The sequence below is a fragment of the Zalophus californianus genome, chromosome 12, assembly GCF_009762305.2.
Source record: "Zalophus californianus isolate mZalCal1 chromosome 12, mZalCal1.pri.v2, whole genome shotgun sequence".
Lineage (NCBI taxonomy): Eukaryota > Metazoa > Chordata > Mammalia > Carnivora > Otariidae > Zalophus > Zalophus californianus.
The window spans coordinates 76778754-76797229 of NC_045606.1; the positions used below are offsets into that span (position 1 = coordinate 76778754).

At 36.4% G+C, this 18476-nt stretch overlaps 1 protein-coding gene across 1 annotated transcript in view; it reads left to right on the plus strand.

The window, feature by feature from the left end:
• Positions 1–17968, plus strand: part of KCND2 (potassium voltage-gated channel subfamily D member 2) — a 489234-nt gene extending 471266 nt beyond the window's left edge. The window contains exons 3-6 of the mRNA XM_027574815.2: positions 9002–9097; positions 9933–10025; positions 13089–13333; positions 15307–17968. Of these exons, the coding sequence (XP_027430616.1) occupies positions 9002–9097; positions 9933–10025; positions 13089–13333; positions 15307–15484 (612 nt within the window). The 3' untranslated portion in view covers positions 15485–17968. The remainder of the gene's footprint in view (positions 1–9001; positions 9098–9932; positions 10026–13088; positions 13334–15306) is intronic.
• The last annotated feature ends 508 nt before the right edge of the window (positions 17969–18476 follow it).

Below are 18476 nucleotides of genomic sequence, written 5' to 3' on the forward strand. Positions count from 1 at the left end.
CTTAAAACAACAAGGAATATTTCTCAGTCATGCTGCAGGTCCATTACTGGTCCAGCGATAGAAACTCCCATCTTGACAAAATACTTCTGCAATCATTCAAGCAGGGGTAACAGGACATGATGAATCACAATGACTCCTAAAACCTCCTCCTGGAAGTGGGCCAGCTCACTTCCATTTCTACTGCACTAGCCAAAGTAAGTCACATAGCCATGTGTAACTTCAAAGTGGGCAGAGAAATATAATCCTACTATGCAATCAGAGGCAGAGAGAAAGAATTATCTAGTAAACAGCACTAATGATGGCAGTAAAATCAAAGATAGATTCTTGGCAAATTTTATCAGAATCAGATTTCTAGATCTGATTCATTTAGTCTCTATCCATCAGGGGTCAAGCTGGTTCCAGTAGACCAGGACTATTAAAAGGAACAAAGATATGTCTCAGATATTTTAAATAGTTGACCCAGGAAGTAGGAGAAATCTGATCATTAGTAGCTGAGTTTTATTCCTGGCCCAGCAGTTTACAGTTTCTCTGAACTTCTTGCCAGCTATTAATCCCTCTACAAGTAAGCAGGATGCATACTCAACTGTAAAAGGGGGAAAACATACCTACCTCACAAAAAGATTAAGAACATACGCAAATGTATATAAATCTATGTGAGCATATCATAATACTAACCATATCTAACATTTATTGCTGGGTTACTATGTGCCAGGTACTGGTTTGATGTTTTTAAAAAATAATTCATATTGTCTTCATGAGTCTAGGAGTGAGTTGTTATTATTATTCCTATTTTTTAGATGAGGATCCTAAGGTATCCAGAAATTGAGAAATTCTAAGGGCACATACTCAATAAATTACAAAACCATTCATTCAATCCAAGCCCACCAGGCTCCCAGGTTCATACGCTTAAACATTATGGGAGATTGCTTCTCAGAAAAACTAAATGTTAGCAAACTCCCTTCCCCGATTTTTGTCAGAATAAGTCACTTTACCGTCAGGGTCCTTGCTACCTAGAAATAATTTTGGAAATCTCTTTTATTGTTTCTCAGGACGGTGGTGCTAGATTTCCAGTATTCTTCACAGATACAATATCATTGTCCTTTATGGATAGATTTTTTTTTAATTTCCAAAAACTATTCCAAACCATGACTGTGGATACACAATCCTGGTAATGTAGTATAACTATAAAATATCATGAGAGATTTGGGTCCAGTTCATAACTGGCTTTGTAGGTAATTCCGGAACAGAATTTTAAGTATATTGTCCAGAGAACATGTTCATGTCCACCATTGCAGATCCTCTTCCGTTTGCAAAGAATCACTTTTTCAGCCTTGCCCTTTCTTGCTTCCCAAAATCCCCCTTTTTTGGACAGGTACCCAGCCTTTAACTAATTATGTTAGCGAATAGAATAATCCAATTAATATGAATATATGGAACTGCTAATTCAACAAACAGAAGTTAGCAAAAGGCACCCTCTGAGCAGTTGGAGTCTCATGTTAGGCATACCTTTGGCAAGCAGAAATGGAGAAATTTTAGCCACAGTTGGCCCTTCCACCAGGGACTTTCATGCACACAACTGTGGCTCTGTCCACACATTGCAGTCTTTCTCCTGGGCACACATGTACATTGTTTAAAATAACAAAAATCCCACAAAAAACTTAGTTTCCCAGGACCCATTCATCTCCATTCTAGAAACATTTTCTTTCATATAAGAGCCACCTATAATTCATTTCCCCAATGTAAAAAAAGAAAAAAATCTACCTATATGGAAACTGCAGGAAGTACAAATCTGATTTTCAAATAAATTGAACTCCAAAATATCTGCATTTTCTTCAGACTTTGTCATCTGCAACAAGCACATCAGTAAAGAAAATCTTACAATAATTTAGAAATCTTTTTGCACAAATAAATTCAGAATGCAAAAATATATGAATAAGATTTTTTAAATACTGAATAATATATTTTTAAATCATATTTGTATATCATAATTACTAGAGAAATTAATAAAACCAAATATAATAACCTAATGAGATATGTCCAGTAAATACTCCGTGATCAATAAACTGATCAGAGTTATCTATGAAAGAACAGTGCATATGGAACTACGTTTCCTATTTTCCTTCCCAAGAGATTTAAAAAAAAAAACAAAGAAACAGAATAAATACTCCTTAAGAGAGTTTAGGTTTATCTGGAACTGGGTGATTTAACAAATATCAAATTTATGAAAAAAATGGCCAGCTAATTCAATCAAGCAAACAGTCCATTCAGTAAAAACATCAGTCAAGCTAAATAATAAGGAATATTACAAATGTTTTTTAGAATATTTTTTGGTGCTTGGTCCCATTTTCAACTCCAAGCTCAAGCGAAAGTGTGAAATATATACAATATGCATTTGAGAACATTCCCCTGAGCATTTAGGGATACTTCCCTTCTTCTAGGCTCTTCCCCCAGCAAGTACTCTTCCTGCTTTCACTACCTGTCCCCACTCTTAAAAAGAATGCATCATTTACCCATTTGTAGCCATCTTTGATCATTTCTTAACTAAACACTGACCTTTGGGTGAATATAGAACTGTGACATATCTCCTTCAACCCCCATTGGTAATTTTGTTTTAATAGATTTATTTATTCACTCAGTTATTCAAAAAGTATTTATTGAGTAGAAAGTGTTTGCCAAAATAAAGCTGAGTTGATACAGTGACATTTGGTAGGGTTGATATTTTGAGTCAGGGAACCTACCCTGCTTTAAGTTACAAATCACACCAGTCTATCATCTGCATATTTACAAGGCTAACTTGTAAGTAATTATGTATAATAGTAATAGTAATTGGGGCGCCTGGGTGGCTCAGTCGTTAAGTGTCTGCCTTCGGCTCAGGTCATGATCCCAGGGTCCTGGGATCGAGTCCCACATCGGGCTCCCTGCTCAGTGGGAAGCCTGCTTCTCCCTCTCCCACTCCCCCTGCTTGTGTTCCTGCTCTCACTGTCTCTCTCTGTCAAATAAATAAATAAAATCTTTAAAAAAAAAAAAAACTGCCACAGTAAGGACAAAGCTAAAATCTTTAAAACAAATAGTAATAGTAATTATAATTTTTAATAGTGCTAAGAGCAAAAACAACCCTCTCTAGATTTTCTAGTATATCCCAAGTGCTTTATATCCGTTATTTATATTTTCACAATCAACTCACAGAAGTGTTATTAATTCCATTTTCCAGATGACATGCTTATGCTTATACACCTATTGATTAAAGTCTAAGACAAGAAAATTCTGGCATCATTAGAGCTATGTATCTTTAGGAATTTTCCTATGGATAATTCTAAATACAGTGAGAAGTTTCGAATCAATGAGCCAATGTACAGCCAAGGTACAATGAACGTAATTTTTTTTACTTGTCACATAAAGATGTTGACATTGATACAGAAAGAATTTACCAATACTCATTTATCACACTTTACTCTGGTGGTTCTCAAACTTTAGATTCATTGGAATCATCTGACGAGCTTGTTAAAATACAGATTGTTAGACCCACCCCCAAAGCATTTGATTCAGTAATTGGGATTACAGTCTAAAAATGTGCATTTCTAACAAGTTGCTAAGTGATAGTGATCCTGCTGGTCTGGGAACCATACTTTGAGAAACATTTGTCTAGGACATTCATTAATGTCCAAATAAAATAATTTTTATAGCATTCTAGAATAATTAAAATAAGTAATACCCTGTTAGAGCCTGAGTATGATCTCTCTTAGATTATCCAGCATTAAAAAGTATCACTCGGTCTCTACACCATATCTCTGTGGATAGCTAGATTTTATTGTCTGTAGTTTAAGAACCCCCATTATCAACACATGTAAGAATCTGGACATTATATACTTCTTGATCCACTCTGTGTTTCAGCCTTATTGAATTACCTACTTCTGCCCTTAAGTCTCCATTCCATTCCCATACCGCCTAATGTAGCCACCTGGCAAACTCCTACTCAGAGTGCAACACTCAGCTCACATATCACCCATTTAATGAAAATTTTCCTAAATGATGTGGACACCATTAATTGCTCTATTTTCTCTTCTCCCACAATATTATGCATACTCTGTTATCGTGTATTACGCTATATTCTCATCCATTCTTCTGAGTGCAGTGCCTGGCATAAAATAGGATCTAATATTTGTGTAATAAGGAAAGAATGAACAACGAGGTCTTGTTCACCTTGACAGCGTCCTCCATTTCTAGCATAGGGTGGACATTCTGAGGACCAGTTGAAAACAATGTTAGGAAGAATGATTTTTTATCTCTGGTGCCCTCCTACATCTTTCAGTTCTTACCTCTTCCCACTTAGAGAACTCTCGTTGCCCTCTCTTTCACTGACCCATACAGTGTCCCTTCCACTGACCCAAATGCCAACACGGGTTCTACCCAGCCCTGCCATCACCAGAATTCACCGAGCTCCAGAACCAGGTGGAAATCTTGTACTATCTTCCACTGATTTCTTCCCTCTCTCTCTTTTTATTAGTATTTGGCACTAAACTGCCTCATTTCCAGGAGAGCTATTTACCTTAACAAATGGAAAGATTCCAATAAATGTCTTATATTTGTAAAAGCTGATAAAGTTAATATGCTACCTCCACATGAGGCATTTTACTGAACCTTAAATGAAAGAAACAAGTCGAAGTAAAATTTCCAGAATAAATGGTACATGCAGTATGTGGGCTGATGTTTGAGGAGTAGCGAAGGCCTTTCTCCTCACATTATAAAGGAGAAAGGCCTTCGCTACCTCCCTTTGAAAGCTACCTAGGATACCTTTATTTTTCAAAAGTATTGAAAACAGTTTGTGATTTGGCAGCAACATGGTCCAATAACTTCTCACTATCTACCTCATACCTCATTTAGAAGATAGATCGCATTTAAGAACACTGCTATCTCAACAGTTTTTGGCTTATACTGTACATATTTCTCTGACTGGGTCCCCTGCCTCTGGTCCAGAGAATACATTGTAAAGTTATGTAATGTCGTTTGGTGCAATTAAAAAACAATCTACTTGCTGAAAAACTGCTACATACTAGCCTCTGACTACTCCACAATAAAAGGATTCTGTGTCAAATTAGCTTGAGAAAAATTATATACTATATCCCCCCCTTTTGTCTTCACAATGAACATCCACAATGTATGTTGTAAGGAATCTAACAGCAGAGAAACCTGTTTAACCTCTCAGCATTTCCCAAATTTTCTTGACCACAGAACCAGTTGTTCATTTCATTAGGTTGTTTGGATTCTACCCATAACACTTACTAGTTCCTTGAAACCCAATTTTGAGAAATCTTTCTGAGTTTAGAGAATTAAGAAGAAAACTGAACTTATGAAGAATTGAGATGTATGGGGAAAATGTGCTTATGGGACAGTTTATTTTTCCCAACACCACTGATGTTTCTCAAGGCAGATAAAGAATTCAGAAAATAACTTCAAAGCTATTTTTTTACACAGACAATATAAGCCTTTTGGTTTAATTAAAAATTTGGAAGCCTCCTATTTTCCAAATAGGCTAAAGTATTTACTGAAACCTTCCTCTCATTCCATAATATTTGCTGGTACTTGGCATGGCCAAGAAGTTGTATTTCCTACAAAACTGGGGGAGGGGGCTATGAGGAATACATTTCCTTTTACTAGTGGATGGTTTTCTTTTAACCTCCCATTTGCACAGCCACAGTTGCCAAGATTGTCATACTGAGTGGGTCAAAAGGAAAGTGATTTTCTAAAATACCTTTGTAAAAGAAATTTCCTCAATTACCTACCGAAAGCAAAGATGTAATCACAGGTCATAAAAGCTAGCATTATCCAACAGACATTTGGTGTGGTGCTCCACAAGACCAATTAAACCAATTAAGTCATACAGTATTGTTGTAAAATGAAAGAAAAATCGTGATTGAAATTGAGATGGGAGGTTTTTTCTAACATAGTACATGGCTTAGCAAAATGGCTATTCTGTCTCTAAAACAACTGCTTCTTTTTTCCTAAGCTTAGAACGACTTCTGTGGCAGTGGTCACCACCATATGTAGGCTTTCCAATGTGGGAAATGCATGTCGTTTTCCTTTGCTGGACAGTATTTTTGGTTAATGTAAATAAATTTCTCATTTATAAAAAAAATGTTTTCTAATACAGCTGCTAAATGCTTGGAGAATGACATAGGTGACACTAGTAGCTATGATATAGGCAAAGCAATTATATGCAGTAGTTATCAAAGGAAGGAAAAAAGGAGGGAGGGAGGGAAGGAGAAAGGAAGCGAAGGAGAAAGGGAGGGAGCAGAGACGAGCATCGGGAACAATGAGACCAGAAAAGGCACTGAATGTTTCAGGAAACCAGTGAGACTTTAGGATTCAAATTTCAGCAATAATCCTTTTCTGGAAACCAAAAGTATATTTAAATTGCTCATTTCTGAATTATTACATCAATTCAAAGTCATTTCCAAAGGTGCCTGTCACTTCCCATTGTTTTATCAAGACTGACCTGAAATCCTGGTTGCGCAGCACAGCTTTTGAAGTTAAAAATTTCCTACCTTCCACCTTCATTCTCTTGTATTGTCTCAGTCCTTTGAGTGATCTAAACAGTATGCTGTCAACAAAGAGTGAAATTTGTCTATTTTTCTCATCATTTATAAATATGATCTTTGTACAAAGTATTATTTTAACCTGGAATCGGCAAACAGGAAGAATAAATTCAGAGGAAGAGAGAAAGGGTGGAGTCGAGGCCCAGATGATATCTGAATGCTATTTTGAGAGCTTCAGACAGTCTCAGTGCTACTCTCAAACCCTGTGAGTGGAAAGGTATCTTGGTACAACTTTGGAGGGAAGTTTAGTAAAACCTATCAAACAAAACACATACGCACACCCTTTGATCTAGGAATAGTTCTGCTTCTGGAAATTTGTCTTGCAGATAAATTCATCATGATGTTCAAGGCAGGCAGTATAAGCAAAAGAGGCTTTAAAAAATTAATGGTAGTTGGCTGGCTAAATAAACGGTGCTTTATTCATTCGTATATTATATATTTGTAATGAATGAGATGGATCTATATATGTAGATACGGAAGGAGTTCCAATCTGGATTAAATGAAAACACCTGAGTACAAAGGAGTGGGAGGCGTATTGTCCCAACTGAGTAAAAATATGTGTGTATAGATGTGTGATTACATATATGTATATATACATATATATATATATGTATGTATGTATACACACACACCCACATACACACACTTACTTTTATATGCCTAGAAAATTTCTGGCAAGATTCTCTAGAAATATCACCAGTTGTTCCCCTGAAGTATAGAATTAAGGGCAGCTCCAGGGTCCAGAGAGACTTACTTATTTTTGATGAACTTTCATATTAATAAAATTTTGTCATATGTATATATTCATTTTCCATTTAAAAAATCTAGATAATTTTTAAATTTTTGTGAAAAATTATCTAGATAATTTTTAAATTTTTGTGAAAAATTATCTAGATAATTTTTAAATTTTTATGAAAAATTATCTAGGTAATTTTTAAATTTTTATTAAAAATTAATAAAATTTTGTCATATGTATATATTCATTTTCCATTTTAAAAAATCTAGATAATTTTTAAATTTTTATTAAAAAATTTTATTAAAAATTTTTATCCCAGGGCTCGAGACTACAGATAATATTTATCTGGGTTGTTTAGAATGGTAAAGAAGGAGTCTTTATGGGGTAATTCTATAAGAACTTAACCAAACCACCCCAGTTGTTTTCTTACATACTAGCTATACAATCATACAAACAGAATGTTCACCAAAATAGTGCCCTCCAGGAAGTGAAAACCAGATTCATTCCATGACTCATTCCAGATACAACAGCGATTCTAAAGGAGAATGGAATACCAGAAATCTGGCTAAACGGTCAGTTTGCTCAGTAATATCACTTTGGTGATCTCACTGTAACTGTGAGCAATCAAAGTAACCACCCTAAGCCCTCTAAATTGAAGAACATTCTCTATGCATAAATGTTTTAAAATTAAAAAATAATGTTATAAATCTCCTTGGAGTGGCTCACTATGCTCTCATTTCAACAATTCAAGAAAGAACTAGAAATCAGGGGTGCCTGGGTGGCTCAGTCGTTAAGCGTCTGCCTTCGGCTTAGATAATGATCCCAGGGTCCTGGGTTGGAGCCCCGCATCAGGCTCCCTGCTCCTCGGGAAACCTGCCTCTCCCTCTCACACCCCCGCCCCTTGCTTGTGTTCCCTCCCTCGCTGTGTCTCTCTCTGTCAAATAAACAAATAAATAAAATATTTAAAAAAATAGAAATCAGATAAGCATGCTCTAGTATGGACCAGTGTCAGTAGAAAAAGTGAATAAATCAAGAATTTTTTTTTTTTTTTGAGACTCCATGTTATTCAGCATGGGGTCTACATCGCCCAATTTAACAAAATAATTGCAAAAAATAAATTGATATTTGAGAGTACAGGGTTTGTTTGTTTTTGTTTTTTTTGTTTTTTTTAACCTTTTAAAAGGCAGGAAGGAAAGAAGGAGGGAAGGAAAGAAGGAGGGAAGCAGGCAATTGGTTCCTGGAATGTATTTGCTATTTTCAAAAGGACATTAGTTTAAATGAAAATGATTTGGAAGCTGGTTTGCTAAGTCTTCATTTCATTAAGTTACTCAGATTGGGATAAGTGAAAATATAAAGGAATGCTGCCATTTTTTCTCTTAACACAATTGACAGAAACAATAATGAAATAACTTGATCTTACTCTAACGACTTAATTACAAGTCTTAAATGCATAACCCAACTCCAAAGTAGTTAATGGATCTTACTGAAGAAGTTAACGAAAATAAAGTACTCCAATGGTCAAAATGTAATTTTCCAATAATTCCATGTGAAAAGCTAGCATACTTTAAAAATTGTGTACTCTGACATTAGCATGACACAAGAGTGCATTCACTGTTTGTAGAAAACAATTCATAAGTATTAACACAACATTTATTTTTCTTCTGGCTTCTAGAAAGCCAGACTGGCCAGGATCCGGGCCGCCAAAACCGGAAGCGCCAACGCTTACATGCAGAGCAAACGGAATGGCTTACTCAGTAATCAACTGCAGGTACGGTCAAGCGTTTCACTTGTTTTAATGTTCGATTTATCAGTGTAATATTGATTTACTTCTATTTAACCGTATAACTTTATTGTGGGTAATTAGGAAAATGGCTACTCAAACAACGAAAGAGTCGTCTTTAAATAACCTTGCGCTCTACGGTCTTACTGGCTGTAGCGGGTTATGAAATATTGCCGGATTCAAGACTCCCACTCGTGACTGGGCAGTACTTCTTTACTATCTTATGTAAACAAGGGAAAGGTTAGAAATTCTCAACTCAAATACCTATTTTTGTTTCAAAACTATTTATGTTCTTTAAAATTGGTTTGAACGGGTTAAGATGTCTTATTTCTTTATGGAGAGGGGACACCATTCAGTGTTATAAAGCTCACACGGTATGAAATACTAGAGAAACAGTAACTTTTACCTCAAAACTGTCCTTTCATATTTAGGATTCCAGTCATCGTGCCATCAAAATAGCTTTTATGTAGGTGAGCATGATCATGGTTTCAGGATTATCTAAGTACTAGATTAAATTTTATTTTCCAAAAAATATAGCTCCCAGGCTTTCAAAGGTAGTTGGGAGATGAACGAGGAAAAACTATTTAAATTTTCAATTCAGAGAGGCAAGTCTAAAAGGCCAGGCTGCTAATGTGACAGGAACATAAAGGCTGATTACCAAAATTAAAAGCAACTGCACATTTGTCCCTTTTTAGTTAAAAAAAAATTAAAATGCCATTTAATCTCAGGAAATAGGCTAGATCTCTCTGTGGAAATGTGTAGCTGAGGTTCTCATTGTTTGCAAATAAAATAGAAAGCACTTCTGTCTTCTGTGTGTTAACAGTCCTCAGAGGATGAGCAGGCCTTTGTTAGCAAATCCGGCTCCAGCTTTGAAACCCAGCACCACCACCTGCTTCACTGTCTGGAAAAAACTACGGTAAGGAAAAGGCGCGACTGTCCGCCCCTGTGCTGAGGAAGTAATCCCGTTTGCTTTTGTGAATACTTAATGCTCCCAAGTATGATTTCACTGTCTACATTACTGGAAAATATACTAAAAATGAAAAAAAAAAAAAAACCACGGATATTTGAAATTGCTTTGAAATACTAGAGTGACATTTCAACTTGGAAAGTATTTTAGAGAATTATCTAAAGTGTTTTTATCTTTAGTGGTTATCTTAACTTTAGTCTGAAATGTCAGTTTAATGCGGATGAAAAGTTGTTTCCCAAGAGGTGACTGCAGGTCCTACAAAATATCATTTTTCCCAATTATGAAAATGCTGATTAAACGAAAACCAATGTAATTCAAGTGTTCCTGACATCGAGATAAAAGGAATACCAATAGCACTAACAAAAAAATAGAGACTAACTGAATATAAGCTTTTCTTTCATTAACAGGTTGTAATGAACAAGATAGGTAATAAAAAACTGTGTTCCCATAGGAAAAATGACACATTTCATCACTGGCAAGCCCCTTGGAGCTGAGGCTTGAGTCTGCATTTCTCTGCTTAGAAGCTCTCAGATCTCCACGTTAGCAAAGGCACCGGTTCCCTAGCTGGCTTGTCAAAAGGGGTCACAATCTTTGACTACAAAGCAGAACAAAACTTTCACCATATTGGAATCAGTTCTGCTCACTCACTCCCCAGAGGTACATCCTAGTATTCTCAATTCCAACATATCACCCGTGCATTTTTTCATTTACTTATATAGTCATTCAACAAATTTGTATTGCTTGCCTACTACTTGGTAGACAGTGAGCCAGACCCTAGAGACACCATGAAGTCAGGTGTGCTCTCTGCCCCCATCAAGCCTCCACGGATGGGCCAAAACACCAATGTTCCTGGAGAAAGGTCATGAGCGCAGAAGGAAAAATAGGGCCCCAGTGCAGAGACACAAAGAAGGTGGAGCCATGAGGAGACAGGGTCAGACAAAGTTTCCTGGAGGAACTTGCAGGATGACTAGGAGCTATTTGACAAAGAAATGAAGGGGCTCAAAGGTGATGTGGGCACCAGAGAAAGGCTGGAACTTGGCCCCAGAGGAACTGAAAGAACTTGAGGATGATCAGAAGACAGGGAGTAGAGTGACCCAGGAGGAGACAGAGGAAGTCTAGATAATGGCTGGCCTTTGAAGGCATGTGAAGAATTTTGATCTTTATCTCATAATAAATGGAAAGTTATTTGAGGGCTTTAAACAGGGTAGTTACATGATTATATTTGCATTTGGTTTTTTTGTTTTGTTTTTACTTTATTTTTTTAAATTTTTTTGTTGTTTAAATGTTTTACTTATTTATTCATGAGTATCAGAGAGAGAGAGAGAGGCAGAGGCAGAGGGAAAAGCAGGCTCCCCACCTAGAAGGGAGCCCGATGCGGGACTCGATCCCAGGACCCTGGGATCATGACCTGAGCTGAAGGCAGACATAACCATCTGAGCCACCCAGGCGCCCTATATTTGCTTTTGTAACTAATGATCCATAACTTACAGGATAAGGTCTATAGCTTAGGATAACTCTTTGAAAGGTAAACGATAACATTAACAGTCAGGTATATTTATCTCCGTGCTTTTTTATTTTCATTTTTTACTATTTTACCTTCTATTTTTACTATTTTACCTCTTAAATAAAAAATTATTTAACACCAGTTATTACTGTTTAAATTAAACTACCTACAGAAATAACCAGCAGCGGAAAGACTTCTTCACTTCCAGTCACTGATGTGATAAATTAGAATCTCATGTATTATATACTTGTATTATGTGTGTGAAATGTGCATTGTAAAAGAAGAAAACAGATTGTGAATCCTTTGTGAGCTATATTTTTTCCATAAGATTTGATATTGAAATTCATTTCTTAATGAAACTCTGTCTTATCTGGTCATATTATTCTCTGGACTTTAAACAGTGGAATCTTAAATTTCATTTACTTCAAAATGCTTGTCTCAGCAAAGAAATAGCAAAATGAGTAACGAAAACAATACATTTTTGCTGTTGGCCAGTGAATTGTTTCCATTGTTTCACTAATATTTTAGGATGAGAGATGGTTACGTGGAATTTGGCATGTGCAAAGCCTTCCATTACAAGATTATTCCCACCTACACAAAGAAAAAAAAATAGTAATTGAAGTCGCTTTCCTGCAGTTCAGACCAAAATGTTTTCCCTTATCTTTATGAGTGGAATTCTTATATAGGCATTTTAGGAAGTGATGCTTTATTAAATATTCCAAAAGCAAAATTTGCACTGTGGTTTGTCTAAAATGTGGCATGTGAAATGATGCCCGTCACTGTGTGCCTCTTGGCTGGAAGGACTCTGAATGGAGGGAGAGGTGATGCTGTATCATGAAGATAAAGGAGACCTCCGAGTTCAGTGCTAACTTACCCTCTGGATCAAACACAAAGTGGCACATTTTGCAGTATTTTACCTATTTAACTAATAAGTCACTTGTCTATACACTGGGAATTTCAGAGGAGCCTCTAAAGAAATAGAAGGTATCTTCGGGATCTCATTTTCTAATTAAAAGACGTTTTCAACCCCACATGAAAATATTTGCTAATATATAACAGACAATCTAATTTGGGGCATCCTATTAAAATAGTCTCTTTTCCATAATTCCAACCTATTTAAAAAAGAAAAGTCCATGTGAATTGACACATTCACCGTGAGCAGCACTGTCTTATATGCATTTTCAAGAGTTTTCTTTTTCCTTTCCAGAAATGATGTTTCAATTAACACGGGGTATTTCAAGATCAAGTTAGTCCATAAAGAGATCCTAAATCAGCTTGCAGATGTCCATCTCGAGGGCTGACTAGGGAGATTTTATTTTCGCACAAACGCCAGCATGAGGTGACTTCAATAGTCCAGGCTTTATGAAAATGGTCTTAGTTGCCCAGTGGATTGTCTCAGTGTACGGGCGTGTTTGAGTTTTTTTTAAAAATAAAGCCATGCATCTCCTTTCTTAACGTTAAAATGCGTTTCTCTGCCTCCTTCTTGCGTTCTCACCGCTGCGGAACAGAATCACGAGTTTGTGGATGAGCAGGTCTTTGAGGAAAGCTGCATGGAAGTTGCGACCGGAAACCGGCCTTCAAGCCACAGCCCCTCTCTCTCTTCGCAAGGAGTCACCAGCACTTGCTGTTCACGACGACACAAAAAAACCTTCCGCATCCCAAATGCCAATGTTTCCGGAAGCCACCGGGGCAGTGTGCAAGAACTCAGTACGATCCAGATCAGATGTGTGGAGAGAACCCCGCTGTCTAACAGGTACCCGAGGTGAATGTGTGTGGGCATACACACCTGTGCTCCCTCCCAGGGCGTATCTGCACCTGCATGCACGTTGCTGCTTGGGTGTATTTGGCAATTTTTGGTATGCGGGGAGGGGCGGGGCGGGGGGGAGAGTACTTTTTATTTCTTTATTTATTTTTAACTAATATACCTTAGAAGCACCATGGCATCTAAATCCTAGTTCCTAGGGTTTAGAATGAGACAAGACCAATACCACGTAACTAGTAGGAAAATGGATCCGCTATGACACTCCTGGAGTCAGGCGTAGCTGTTGTATAGCATGGCGTGTAAAAGGAAGCCAAGATGGTCAGGCATGCACAACCGTACTTCTGCCTCTTTCACTCCACAACTTTTTCCTATTTGAGCAGACAGCTTTATAAGGAGCCCCCTTTGTAAATGCAAGGAGCCTGAAGTGATAGATAGTCAACACTACTAGCGGAGACAAATTAAATTGACATTGATCCCATTGAAAACTACTCAGCAGTGCCTAACAGTACATCAACACCTTCAATGTAAGAGTGAAAAAGAAAACCATGCCTACACAAATCTCTTGAATCAATATATAATTTTGATCATAAAGATATTTTGGCCCACAACAAACACAAAAATCAATCCAATACAAAAAAAAGATAAGTGAAATGCTAAAATTGTTCACGTCTGGTTCGTTCATGGACAATTGAAGTGAAATTTTTCTGTTGGCATTTGCCTTGGCTTCTCTTTCTTTGCTATTTGTTTTTACCACAAACATGTATGTGTCATAAAAAGGAATCCATTTAAACTATACAACTCATTAAAACAATCAATTTCTGCCAACATAATTTTGCTTTGTTCTTCAAATTAAATAGCTATGTTTTTATATTAACAATCCATTAATTCAGTGCTGCTCCTTTGTTCTCACTCAGCAATCTTTGTGAAAAACCTGGATGACATTCTGAATTCAGGCTATGTTGATTTACATAAATCAGATGTCTCTGGGACCAGAATATTAAATTTTGGAACAATGAAAGATTTCTGTCTCTAAGATATTCTACCTCTGCATTGTTTTAACATCCATTCCAAAATTAAGTAGAAAGCAGAGAATTGTTCAGAAAGAAAATGTTAAGACAAAAACATCTTAAATGGGCGCCTGGGTGGCTCAGTTGGTTAAGCAACTGCCTTTGGCTCAGGTCATGATCCTGGAGTCCCGGGATCGAGCCCCACATCGGGCTCCTCCCTCTGACCCTCTTCCCTCTCGTGCTCTCTATCTCTCATTCTCTCTCTCTCAAATAAATAAAATCTTAAAAAATAAACATCTTAAATAAGATTTCCATGAAAATAAGGTAATTAGATTTAAGCAATTATCATCCTATGGTATACCCTCCTTGTTCCTCTCCCCTTTTCCCTCCATCCACATGGAGTATAAAACTCATGCAAGAATACCACTTGGGAAAATCTTGAATTATCGATAATGGCTAATTTTTTAGAGGTTATTAAAATTGGCTTTAAGAGCTTTAAGGGCATCGTCTTTCCCCAAGAGACAAGATAGTAAAATGACTCCGTGGTGACAAGAACTGAAACACATTCACAGATCGTTGAGGTGCATCTCTTCCACATGAGCATCTCAAACCTCTCAGAGGTCCTGTCTTAAAGACAACGATTTTACTTTGCTCGACCCAGGCTTTCCAAAACTGACCCGATTCTCTTTCTTGCATTTTTGTAGAAAACATTTTGAGAAACACCGATTGAACCAAATTGAGCTGGTTTTTAGACACTTAGTTAATGTTAATGACCTGGCTAATGTTCACTTCGACATATATTATTAGGTTTGGTACTTCATTTTTAAAAAAGTCATGGTGACTGGTCTCAGATATTTAACATGTTACTGATAGACATGAAAATGCATCCCTCAGTTGTAAGGAAAACATTGTTTCAGTAAACAACTTACTTTTTAAAATCTATTTCTTCCTCACCAGCCGATCCAGTTTAAATGCCAAAATGGAAGAATGTGTTAAACTAAACTGTGAACAACCTTATGTGACTACAGCAATAATAAGCATCCCAACACCTCCAGTGACCACCCCTGAAGGAGACGACAGGCCAGAATCTCCCGAGTACTCAGGAGGCAATATTGTCAGAGTGTCTGCTTTGTAAGACAATTGGAACCAGGTCTAAGAAAATTTGAGCTCTGGCTGTGGAAAGAATTCCAATGTGGAAGAAAGAAGAAATAAATAAACCTTTTGCAGATGAAAACAGCAAAGCAAGAAGGTTGGCAGTGAAATAAAAAACAAAGCTTCCAAACCTGAGGATGGAAATAAAACCACCAAATGGCATTTCTAGACAAAGTTGACCTGTTATACAGAGGAAGAAGTCTGTGACCCTTTGACTTTGTGAATGAGCACAAGGAAATGCCACCTATTGATGCTTCTTATGATCTGAACTCTTTTTTAATAAAATAAATAAAACAAATCTTTGAACATAATGTTCCAGTTGAATGCAAAACAAAAAAATATGGAAAACATTTTGATAAAAATTTTTCCTGTTAAAACCATGAACATTGGCTATGATGAAGATTATTACGTGTTAAAAAAAAAACTCCTACGACACATTTGTATTGACTGAAGGAAACCATCATAATGCATGCTAGAATTCTTTGAAGCAGTGATTTCAGTGTCCTTATGTTGTCTTCAGAATAGGCATGATAAACTATAATCGTAGAAAGGGGGAATTTCTGTGCACTTACAACAAGCTGATTGTTCATGTTCTGTGGTGGGCTGTGCCAATAAACTCCTTTTAGAGCTGCGGTATTTCTCATGGGGATGCTCATTAGTAAATCTAAAGTGTTCAGATAGTTCAGTATTAATTATCGTTTTACCTTGCACCTAGATACTGTTACAACTGCAATAATTCATTGTACACCTGTTGTATCAGGAATCAGGATTTTTTGTTGTCGTACTTTCCAGATCTTCATAGATACAGTAAGAGCCACGTTCATAGAAACACTTCTGGTGTGGCCAGGTTTTAGATAACTTTTTAATCCAAAACTATTGTGCCATAAATGTTTTTCAGTAATATCCTTTGGTCGACTGTGTCCCCGTGACAGTGCATTACCTGTTCTTGTACTTCTATAGCACCTTTCTATTGGGTTTGTCGTCATCAACTGGACTAACGTTTTGTAGTTCAAATGACTTTCCTACTTTTGTATTCCCCAGCATATTACCTTGTAAGTAGATTACTATCATCAATCCCCTTGTCAAAAATTAGGAAAAAGGAGTTGACATCTATGAATGATCTCTAACCTCTTTGCTATTAGGGAAAAGCCCAGACACTGGATATATCACTATGTGTTTCAGGCAAAGAGTAGGCTGGGATTAATATCACAAAATCAGTGATCCCAGAATATCGTTTGATGTATTATTTATTTTACTTTAGATCTTGAATACATTGAGAATAACTAATGTGAATTGAAATGCAGAGATTAAGAACTAGAGTGCTTTATGTAGCAATGTTTGATGAAAGCACGCTTTCTAGGCCATTGGAGAAGGTCGCACAAATTTATCTGAGAAAGTCTCCTGTATACTGCAAGGAGCAATTTTCTCCACTAAACCAGGAGGACAGGAGTTTGATGATGCAAAGTTGATCTCTGTGTACATTTAAGTGAAAAGTCTTTATACCTTTTCACCTTTAAAATATATCAGCAGACATGTCTGCATGTGACTGTAAAAAAGTTTAATGTCAAATGAAAAGTTTTCTTCATTCCAAACAACCACCGTAAGAAATGACGTTTAGCTTCCATACATGGAAAGAATTAATAATTATCCCTCTACTGTAGAGATTTTAAAATGCTTATCATAATTTATCATAAAAAGGAATTAATCCAACCATTTTCAAGTAAAGCCAGAAATTCTTGCTTCCCATTTCTAGAATAGCTTCTAGAACAGTGCTGTGCACATGGTAGATCTTAATAACCATTTGCTGAATAAAAGTAAGATACACTCTACTATCTCTCGGGAAGAACTGGCTTTATTCCTAGTATGTCTTTTAAAAAGTTACTAATCTTCCTGGAGCGTGAATATTAACAATTATATTAACACCTGCCTCATGTCACTTTATGCTTCTAGAGCAAATATAGTGAAACATCTTTGATGGCATTTGTTGAAAAAATTTTTTTAAAAAGTAGACTAAGGAAACCACAATCAGGAATACGTAGGTCTTTTGATTCCCAATGAAAAGTTCTATTTTCATGTTCTTAATACTACATTTTAAAAAATGCAGTTAGATTATTTCAGTTGACAATTCTGTCTCCTTTTCAACTTATCATTTATCCCAAACTATTAATTCCTTTAGATTTTTGGAAAAGAAAAAAAAACTTTTTGGTGTTTTAGGTGATTTAAAAATATACTGTGTTGGTGGTGAATGACTATTGATGACTGTATGTTAAGTGCATCTGTATTGTAAGTGAAATGTAATTATTTCTGTGTACCATATGGAGTAACCAAGATCATTGTTTTTGACAATTTTGTTTGAAATTCATATATCTTATTTCAAAGGATAGCATAATATCTGCATTATGCTGGAAAAAAAAATAGACCTTTGGAGAATACTTAAATAAAACATGTGCATGCTTGAACAGGACAACATGGTTAGCTGTTGCTCTTTTTTCTTAGACTTCCTTCCTTTCCAAAATCTAAGATGTGTCATACCCATATGTGGGAGAACATTGTAACATGTACAAACACAGAACCCATTGATTGTAACACTTAAGTCTAGTCTAAATAGACTTAATAATAGACTAATCTAGATAGTAGATTTCTGCCAACAGTGGGAATTTAGGAGAGACATTTTTAAAAAACAGTTAATATCATTTAAAGATATAAGAGTTCCATTGCTTTAGATGATCCTTTTTGGAAATCTCTTGGCAACTACAACTCCATAGCTACTAATTAATTAAGTATATTACAAGGTTTTGTTGGTCAATACCCAAAAGAGGTAGTATGGTTACAATCAGTTGTTTTTATATATGTGATACTTTTAGATAGAGTGCTCTCTGCAGGGTGTGACCCAGTTTATTAGCCTACACCCTATGAGCTACATGCCTTTTGGACAGTGTGGACCAGAGAGAAGGCTCTTGTGTAAACCTTATATA